At 38.3% G+C, this 10,592-nt stretch overlaps 1 protein-coding gene across 1 annotated transcript in view; it reads left to right on the forward strand.

Moving 5' to 3' along the window:
• Positions 1–711: 711 nt before the first annotated feature.
• The window catches only part of LOC104080930 (protein SCAI-like), a gene marked incomplete at its 5' end in the record, with an annotated part of 11,534 nt that continues 1,653 nt past the window's right edge, over positions 712–10,592 (forward strand). Inside the window, 5 exon segments of the mRNA XM_009583480.1 lie at positions 712–790; positions 2,932–3,031; positions 3,484–3,565; positions 8,451–8,532; positions 10,242–10,409. Coding sequence (XP_009581775.1) covers positions 712–790; positions 2,932–3,031; positions 3,484–3,565; positions 8,451–8,532; positions 10,242–10,409 — 511 coding nt within the window.

The following is a 10,592-nucleotide window of genomic DNA, read 5'->3' on the forward strand; positions in this document are numbered from 1 at the left end:
AAATAGAATATGAATCCTATAAAGAAACAAGTTTCAGTTTGTTTCAAGAAACAACTGTAAAGAAACAGCTGGTGAGGTGAAGGAAGTGCATCCTTACTAGTTAGAATTTTGGGTGCCTGCATGCTCAGCCTTTTGCAGAAATTAAAAGCATCTGTTTCCTCATGCAGACAGCCCATTAGAAAGGTGGAAAATAGATTTCTTTTACAGGTCTATACAGAAACCTGGATGTGTTGTCCAGCTGAGAAGGGTCAGGGGGAAGAGGCAGATGTTGCAGACTCTGGGATATTTGGAAACAAAGAATTTCCTTTAGGATCCTGAATTATTTGTGAGTTACGGTCTGCATGGATCTTGGCAGCTTTTGATTTCCATATCTTGGAAGGCCTCAGATCTGGCTAGATAGTAAGAGAGTCTGTGGGGAAGCAGATGCTTTTTTAGTGCTGCTTGAACCTCTAATATCAGCCTAAAGGTCTGTGTGGGAAAAAAAGTATGAACGTATCATCAGTTTACACTTTTGTTTGTGTACTCAACTATTTGAAGGGGTGTGTGTGGTGGGGAAGGGTATATACACATACAAAGAATAGAGTGAAGGGAAGCCAGAAGCAGGAGTAGCACAATCTTAAATGACAATGGTTTTATCAATGTGATGATTGAATATCAAAATAAACTTACACATATCTTCCTTTGCCACTCTTCTCTTTATTTGAATTTCAGGAGCTGCCTGCGAACAGTGTACTGCTGATATACTTGTCTGCCACGGGCGTGTTTCCATCAGGTCGTTCGGATAGTGAAGGTACAATAAAGGAATGCTCCCTGTCATGAACAGGGCTTGAATTCTCTGTATGTTCCAGGACAAGTGACCAAGAAAGATGTCACAAAGCTCCTTTTAAAAGACAAGTCAATCTTATTCTCCCATCTACTTAGTAAGATAGCCTTTTTTTTTCCACAAATAGTTAATTCCCTGTGTTTTAATTAGTGTGCACTAACCTGAAACCTTTTCAAAGGACATACCCAGTTTTTGATGCACCTGAAGTATTAAAAACTTCACCAATTTTGAAGACCACATAGCTCAATTGATGCATCAGTGCAAAGTTAATAAAATGGCTAAATGGCACTTTGTGATTCTTTCCAATCTCCAGTACTATGAGAACATATGGTCAGGAGATGGGTGGTAAAAGGGCTGAAGCGTCTGCAGGGACTGTTCTATTTGCACGCTTGTTAATCTGACAATTCAAGCCCTTCTCATGATTTTTGACAATTCCCCTCACCTCATCCTCCTGTTCTTTGCAACCTAGCAGAATATTTGGATGCAGCTGCAATCTAAAAGCTGAAAACTGGTTGGCTGAAGTAGACACAGTCAAAAGATCTGTTTATATAATTTAAGGAAAAAAAAAAAAAAGAAAATGTTTTTAACATCCTAAATATTGTACACGCCTCATCTGTTTGAGACTTGCATTCCTTTATAAGATGCATGCCTTGTCCATCCCAATGCATGATTTATAGAGCTCTCAAAATGTTAAAGGGAAAAAAAAAATCCCTGTCAGCTTTGTATTGTGGCAGTGATTTTTTTAAATGCTTTTAACATTTTACTTTTTGCTGCAACTTGGTGATAGGTTCTAACTAAACCGTGTTCTTTAAAGCCTGTGTTATGTCCACTTCACTGCATGTATTGTTTCAGCTTAACACCTTACTGTAGAGGCATCCAGGCTATGTCGTCTGAAGAGCTGCATGGTCAGACTTCAGTTTTCATTAAATGAATCCCATTACAACTGCATTCTTTTAATAAGGTAGTGTAGTCTGCACAGACCAAAAAGTTCTACCTTTATTAAAAGGGAGAGCAGCTGCACGTTGCAGTGTTTATCGCCTGTAAGCCATTTGTGTTTGACAGTTCACATGAGACATTTGTAACAGTGTTAAATTAATGTATGTTCTGTTCCTAATTTTGTATTCCCAAAGCTTCCCTTAAAATGGAAAGGTGTCTTATGTATCCAAACCTGAAAAAATAGCATTTGGTGGCCAAATATGAGTCAAACAACTCTGCAAATGTGTAACAGAATGAGGAAATCCTAATACTTTATTTTACTAATGTTAATGACATTTCATACCCATATCAATGGCAGAAATATTTCCTGGTATCTCTAGCACTTTTTTTTTTTTTGTGTAGGATTTGATATTTTTTATAGCCATTAGTTTCATCTTTGCTCTCCATCAGACAGTTGGGCGGGTAGCTCATTGTACAAACTTAGCAGATTATTTCTTTAGTTTACCTTAGGAACACATGTCCAGGCTGTATGCATTTAAAAACTGTGAATTCTGTATTTGAAATCTTAAAAAATAAACCTTTGCTGCAGATTTGAAATCTGGTTAAAACTGTTTTGTCCTTTCTAGGAGTATTGAAAACATATTCATTCTCTGAGCTCTCTCTTCTCCCCTTTGCAGTGTTATAACTGCAGATGATAATATTATATCTATTCTGAGAGGCTACAGGATTTTTGAATGATTGAGCCTTATTTTTTGATCAAAATCTGAATCTAGAATATGCTAGCTCATATAGTAATTTTACAAAGGTAATTAATTTTCCTGGATGAAATGTGTAATGAGTTTTAATCTTTTTGCTACGTAGTATAACAAAAGCCAGTATTTGTATTATGTTTGTGGATAAATAATGAATAAATAAATTAGAAGTTACGAAGTTGCATTGCTTGCTTCTATTTGACACTGAAATACTGCTGAAACTACTAAAAATGCATAAAATTGAATATGTAGTTAGTAAAGCCTCCACATTCCTCCATCCCCTTCGTACAACTATAGTAGTTCAGATTCACTTAGTTTTCTGGGATTTGTGGTTGCTTCCTCCCTTTCATGTAATCATTAAATCCGTAACGGAGGTGAGTTACCTCTGCTGATTTTAGGTTTCTTTTTTGTCATGTGTAGGTCCATATGATTTTGGTGGTGTTCTGACAAATAGTAACCGGGACATTATAAATGGGGATGCTATCCACAAGCGAAACCAGTCTTACAAGGAGATGCACTGGTAAGTTTCATGAGTGTGACAACTGCAAATTCAGAAGAATTTGTCCTTAAAGAGAAAATGCATCAAAGCCCCTTGAATTCAAACTCTTCAGTGCAGGACGTCATAATTGGCTTGAATTTGAACAATTAGAAATGAATATGCAACTCTAAATAATGATTTATACATTCCAAAAGTATTACTGTGATTACTGGAAAACTTCAAATTAATGATGGATGACTTCTTGAGAAGATAAACATTTCTTGTTGGGAAAGAACTAATAAGAAGTTCCATGTTACAGAGAATACCAAATTAGTTTTGCAGTTATTCTCTGAGGATGAATCTGAGAACTAGGGCATGAGGAATGTGCTTACTTTTTATCTGGACATGGGCAGCTGTGCATCTGAGAAACTTGTGCACTGTCACAGCTTTGCAGCAATTCTAGCACTCTGTGAAGTGTCCTTTTCGCTTTTCAGTCTTCACCCTGGAGATCTCTACCCGTTCACAAGAAAGCCCCTGTTTATCATTGTGGACTCCTCAAACAGTGTCGCCTATAAGGTAAGGCTCTTGAAGGCAGCTACTCGTATGATAGGATACAGTGTCAACCTCTAGTTAGCTTACACTTTTAATAGGCTATTTTTTTAAACAGTTTGTATTCAGTCTTTCTTTTCTTTTGAGGTTGTGCATGCTAGTCAGGATCTGATCCTATGAATAGGAACAAGAAGGAGAAGCACATGAACAGCCGCTCATTGGAAAGTAATAAATCCTTCTGGAGGGTAAAAAGGTTCAAGATTTCCAAGGTCTCTGGTGGGAGGTTTATTTTTGTTATATACCAAAGACAAATCTTGGTGTGTGTGCATGGGGGAGGGAGATAACTAATCTGCTTTTTTTTTTTCCAGTCATCCAACACTCAGTTGCTTTTAAGCAACAGAAAGGAGTCAAAGCATTGAGCCTGATCTTATAAAACACAGGGTATCTGTGTCTGAAAAGTATCTGAACCAAGGAAATAACAAGACTCAAATTAGCATCCAGTATTACTGTAGAGTGGTATATGCTTGGACAATGAGCCTCCTTCCTAGGGTGCTATGGACTTACAGTAGAATTACTCCATGCCAAATCACCTTTGGGAATCTGCAATTCGGGTAATACAGAAGCAGGCATTTTCAATCTCAGTTGCCAGTTGCATCTGGATAGCATTACGATATTTATTTCATTCATGAATGGGATATTAAGAATGTGCTATATCTGGGGAAAGTGCCACTTCCTTATGTCTTCCTTTTTATAGCTCCATTATTTGCAGTGAGAAAAGTGAACATTCACAGCTGCATTTCAGAGGAGGAGTAGGGACGTCTAGTGGCCAGATGAACTTGTTCCTTGTTCAGTATCCACAGTGTGTGTCATTTGTTTTAAAGGCATTTGTTGGCCAACGAGAGATACTAAATCAGTGGTCAGTACAATTCAGAATAGTTCTGTATTGAGCCAGGGAACTTTTACCTGACAGTCTTAATAATGATCTGGCCTCTCTATAGGGTTTTTGGTTTGTTGTATTGTAATGCATTTCAAAGGACTTTTTAAATACTACTGCATTTAACTTCACCTCACTAGATTTCAGTGAAATCTGCTTTTTATTAAACTCCCTTCCCCATTTAAAGGGGGGGGAAATACAATTAGAATGGTTTACTTGTCTTTCTGAGAAAATGAGAATTTGGTAGGGATTTATTTTCCTCTGCTTTTTCTGACATTCATTCCAGTATAACAACAGGGGGGCGTTGGTTTTGTTTCGGGATAAGAAGTGTGGCTTGGGTTTGGGGTTTGGTTTTTTGTTTTGGTTTGGTTTCTTTACCCCCTTCCTCTCTAGTAGAATTGCTGAAAGATGTCAAGTGGATCAACTCTGTAAGAGGGAGTAAGGGATTCCTGGTGATCCTTAATTCGAATACAGCTCTGGTCATACCAGGGTTCTGTGGACAGCTTAGAGCAAAGGATCTTTTTGAGGTGATGGATTCCTACATGTAGACTTGTAGCTTTTGTGAGAATAACTGTCAAGTGTTTACAGTAGAATTTGCTTTTTGTATTACATTTAAATTTGATTAATTGAATTTTCTTTAGATTTTGTGGGCACACAGTAAGCAAAAACTGTAACTTCCATTTAGTTTCTTTTCCTTGTTCTGCAGTGAACTGACCATCACTAGTGTGAAATACCCCAGTGCTCTGTCTGTTAAGCACACAGAGCAGCTGCTGTGAGGGAAGTCCAACTCTGCCTGTGTGTAAGGAGTATAGAAATGTGAGTTTTGGAAGTATTTCAGGACAGGATTATGGAAATGGCTGCTAGGAGCTCTGACCCAGATCAGAATAGTGTGGGCACAACTGTGAGGAATCTAAAAAGAGCATATTTAAAAAAATATATTCAGTGTTTGAGAACACACATTTACCTTCACAATCTATTGCCATTGAACCTAGGCAGAGAGATGTGTGGGGATGAGTTTAGGTGTTTTGTTTTGTTTTCAACTGAAGGTGGATGGCAGAGCTCTCCATCTCAGTATTTTCTAGCCCTTGTAAATTCCTGTCTGTCGTCGTTCTGTCCGTGCTTACGTGCTTGGTTCCTTGTCACCAGAATATACTGATAGTGCTGTCCTGTGACACACCTCTGGGTGTGTTGTGAGATGCTTTGTAGACTCAAGCACTGGCACAAACAAAGGTTCTGTGCAATTGTGTGAGAAGTTGAAGTCAGTGTACTGACTTTTTTCCACATGGCTGCTCTGATCTTTTCTGATAGGACAGTAGTTATCCTGACATTTAAATGTCACTGCTAGCAATACTGGCAGTAACAGCAACTGCTCACACATCTTTTTCTACAAGCCGTTTCTGCTCTCCTGCACGCACTCTCATCCTCTCCCTCTCTCTGGAGGACTTAAATGGTGATGACTGAAAGTAAGTCCTGCCAGGAAGTGACTTGCCAGTTTGTCAAATCAGCGGCACTTGAACAGCTTCCTCCCCTGTATATTTAGCTGAAAGTGGAAGATAACTGCAAATCGAGCATATCTACTTAAAGCCATGATTTTTTTTGTTTTTAACATTTCCATTTAAATATAGATGGCTGTGTTCTTGAAGGTTACGACTGTATATGTGGATGAAATAATACTTCAAAATCAGTATCTTCTTATAGCTGTGGTTGTCTAAGATTATAGTCAAATGCAAAGTCTTAAAAAAACCAAACCAAAAACTCTGGCCAGTGAGAATGCAAGGCCTTTGTCGGTGATGTGGTGTAAGTATTCAGCTTAGTAAAGCTTACATGTGAAGTGACTTCTTTTGGAGATGATGAGTAGTTCTTTTTTGGAAATGGATGTATATGAGATGCATTTTAAAAAGCAGCAATGCTTCTGTTGGAAAACTTCAATACTGAAGTAAAAAACCAGAGTCAATTTTGAAACAAAAATGTGTTTTACCCTTTTTGGCATTGTCCATGCACCGAAAGGTACAGCATTCCTTATCCAGAGCCGCTACCAACATCCAGGCTGCAGGGCATGTTCTTCTGGTGCACCTTGTGGTCCTCCGCTCCAAGCCATGGCTGTAACATGCCCCTGTTCCTTTGTTGCATGTACGCCCACAGTGGATTTCTGTGGAAATCATGAGTGGAGGTGGTGGTGGTGAGTGAATCCTGGTGTTCGCTTGGGCTGTGGTAGGCATTTGTGTCTGGGCAAGAGCTGAGACAGATACCTGGAAGCTTGAGAGTCTTACCCTCCTGGATCTGTAGTTTAGAGGTAGCGACTGGCATGAGCAGCTGTGTTCCAAAGAGCGCATTCTGTGTTAAACCGTGTAGTTTCTCCCCTTTGCAGGACTTACGAGCTATGTTGACTTATCCTCTGCTGGGTCAGAGTCCAAAATGATCTCAAACACTGTCAGTGAGTAATACCTTTTCTGAGATACATGAGTGACCCTTGGTTTTGCTTTATAGCTGTAGGCAGTGTTTAATTGTATTGTCATTTTTACTGATGGAGCGTATGGAATGTCTACTTTGGTCTCTGAGTGATACAAGATGAATACTAAGCATACATGTTACTTGAGAACTTGTAACCTGCCAGTGTCTGTTCTGTTCAAACTGGCAGTGTCTGGGGTGACTCCTTCTGGAGTTTTAAATGTTTCTTTATAGTACAGTTTTACTAATTACTGTGTTGGCCTGCAGTTACTGTCTTCATGGTAACAGTCTTTGTTTCTTCATTAGAGACCAAACCTTAGTATCTAGCATTATAAATCTCCCTTGAGCTTTTAATGAAATAGAAGGGTTTTTAGGACTAGTCAGCACTCTGTCAGATATGGGAAATGTTTTATTTTGATTAGACTAGATTACTGTCTTTGGTACTTAGCAGACTTAGATTAAATTAATTCAGTGAAACTAATTTAATTGAAATATACTGCCCAGAAGGGAAAGTTCCTTTTGAATAAAGCAGAAGCCAGAAGGAATTAAAAAATGAGCTTTTTGATGATTCTACACAAGCAAATACTTCTGGTGATGTATACCTTACATTTGTAACCTGCCAATTTTAAGAATATAATCTGTAGAAATGTGTGTTGCACTCATGTGCTCTGGATGTATGATTTGAATGTGTGCTCTGATAGGATGAGACATGATCATTTACATTTTCTATGGTTTTGCAAGCCTTCAGTTTTAAGAAGGCTGTTTTGGTGAGATATATGACAGTTAATGAGGTTGTGTAAATGATTTTTTTTTTCTTGGTGATAATTATTACCAATCAGTATACCTGTCAGACAGATACATAGTAGGATTGGTACCGGGTAAATGTTGGTGAAACTGGACAAAGGCGTCATTTGAGGTTTCTGGAGAAATTCTTGTGCAACAGGACACTTAGGCAATATTTAAGGTGCTGGTGGAGAAGGTGCATGAAATGAATATTGTAAAATGAGGGTTCAGTATAGCAGATGTGAAGGTTATGATGTACTTGCTTTAAAGGAAACTTATTTTAAAACTTTTCTGCACTGGGATCTTCTGTTTCATCAGAAACAGTTCCTCCTGCTAGAAAGAAAAGGGGAAAGAAATTACTTTGACTGGATAATTCAGTTGGTATTGAGGAAAGATGCTAGATCTATTTTGACGTGAAAGCCAATGGCTTTCATTTTTATTGCAGAACATGATTTTTTCCAAGTAATGTATTACTACTGAAAGCCATATTTCCATGAAATTAGTGTCTGCTATCAGTAGCAGTGAAATGAGAGAATTATAATTCTCTAAAATGTAACGGGTTACATTCTTTCTGTACTGTGATCTGTAAGTAAGGTAACTTGTCAGCCTTACTGCCAATGCTAAACTGTGTGATGGGCATTAGTGTGTTCTCTGTCATTAATAATCTTTGTTCGTACCCTTAACCTGCTGAATATTCAAAAGGAAGCAAAGTGACCATCAATACTTCAAAATTCTTATCTGTTACAGAATTTTACAAACTTATTTGGACAACCATTGGTGTGCTTGCTTTCTCCAACAGCATATCCAAAAGCATTACAAGGTATGTGTAGTATTGCATTTCCTAACAAGTTGCAGCTGCATCATATATCTATCCCAAACAAATATAACTTAGATTCTTCAGAAGATAGCTTTTCATCACTATGTAATCCCTAAATCAGATTAACGTTCTCTGAAGTAGTATGATAAAGTTTAGTTACTGTTTATGGCAAATAATTTATTCTAACAATGATGATATTTCTACAGATAGCTTCAACAAGTGCCAGGAGGCAAAGTCTTTCCTACACAGAGAGTCAGAAAATTGCCAGCCCAGTGCTGGGATGATGATGATGATTAGCACTTTGGGTAGCTTTGTTAGTCCCAGAAAGTGAGCAGAGTCAGTTAAGGTATCAGCTTTTAAATGCCAGGTGTAGAGCAAAATCTTCTCAGATCTTGTTCTGATTTTGGAGGGTAAGTTAAGGAAAACCATTGGCTTTGTATGCCCTGAGAAGGTGCGTTTATAGTAGGAACAGGCAATGAAACGTTACATTCTTCAGTCCTTGTGACTACTATAAAATATAAATCATTCCAGACTTTTTCATTGGAATTTACCATGTTAAGGTTGTTATCCATCACAAAGACAAGTAGAAAGATCTAGCTTAAGCCACGTAGAGTGATGTTAGGCAAGTATCATGAGAGAATGTGCAAGAAGTGGAAGTTTCTCATTTGTTTTGAAACTATTCCTGTTATTTAGCTGAAACTTAAGTAGATAATAAGTACTGTAATAATGAATCCTGTTTAAAGAGAAACTCTGAAAAATAGAACTAACTTTATAAAATACTGGATGCTTATATTGTGTTCATGGACTAGTCAGGAAAGTCTTGCTGTAGTTCTGAGGGGGTGCTACACTGTGCAGTAGAGCACCGCACAGAGACTTCTTAGCTGAACCTAACTGAGCCCCTGAGTCAGTATGGCATTACACCATGCACGCTTTGAGCCCAAGTCCTGGGGAAAAAAAAAAAAAAGGAAACGCGCCAAAACAAGTCAGCAATTCTTGCTGATGAGGAAGTGGCCTTACTGTTTGGGCACATGATCTTATGTGCATTGCCTTTCTTTTTGACTTCCCAGTTGATTGAGATGAAGCTTGGACCTCTGTGTATCATGTTGAACTGCATGGAGTAAATGGGCTTTAGGATATTGTGATGCCCAACAAAAGGGCGACTGTGTAGATGTCGGGGGGGAGGGTGTATAGGTTCCACTGCCTGTTTTTTTGAATGGAATAAGGATGTCCATGTTTAATACTTCTCTTTGGGATTTATAATCAGGATCTTCTATCGGTTGTTTCAGTTATGACTTTTGTGTTCAAGTTACGTGCTCAAAATGAAGATACAGGCCTCCCACAATTAATGAGAAAATCTCATTTCTCTTGGTCTTAATACACATCTCCAGTAAGCCTTTATTGCTAGTCATTGCATCATCTTAAAAACAGGTCTGCCACAAGAGAAGAGAAGATGTAACTAACACAAAGGATTAGTTCCTCTGTTACAGAATTTAGTGGGTGAGCGACTTCATTCTGTGGCAGGGACAGCTTTTCTGTTTCATGTGCCAAATATATCTCTTTGTCTATTGATCTATTTTTTTTTTTTTTAGATCAGTCTATTGCTAGTCATTGCATCATCTTAAAAACAGGTCTGCCACAAGAGAAGAGAAGATGTAACTAACACAAAGGATTAGTTCCTCTGTTACAGAATTTAGTGGGTGAGCGACTTCATTCTGTGGCAGGGACAGCTTTTCTGTTTCATGTGCCAAATATATCTCTTTGTCTATTGATCTATTTTTTTTTTTTTTAGATCAGTCTTCAGAGCAGAGGATTGTGGGAGAAGTGTCAAGATTACCTTAGAAAAATCAACCGAGATATTGCCCAGCTGCTGACCCACTCCCGATCCATAGGTATGTGCCTAAAGACGCACAACTGAACCTTAGCGTGCTACTTAAGTGAATGCTGTTTTTTCTTGCTCAGCCTTTCCAAGGGACAGAATAGTGAATAAGGGGAATGCACAAGAATTTGTAGTGGTTTCCCCCCAAGTTGTCTTTTTTCTTTTTTTTTTCTTTTTCCTCGCTCCCGCGCCACCC

Source organism: Fulmarus glacialis, unplaced genomic scaffold (assembly GCF_000690835.1).
Source record: "Fulmarus glacialis isolate BGI_N327 unplaced genomic scaffold, ASM69083v1 scaffold42988, whole genome shotgun sequence".
Classification (NCBI taxonomy): Eukaryota; Metazoa; Chordata; class Aves; order Procellariiformes; family Procellariidae; genus Fulmarus; species Fulmarus glacialis.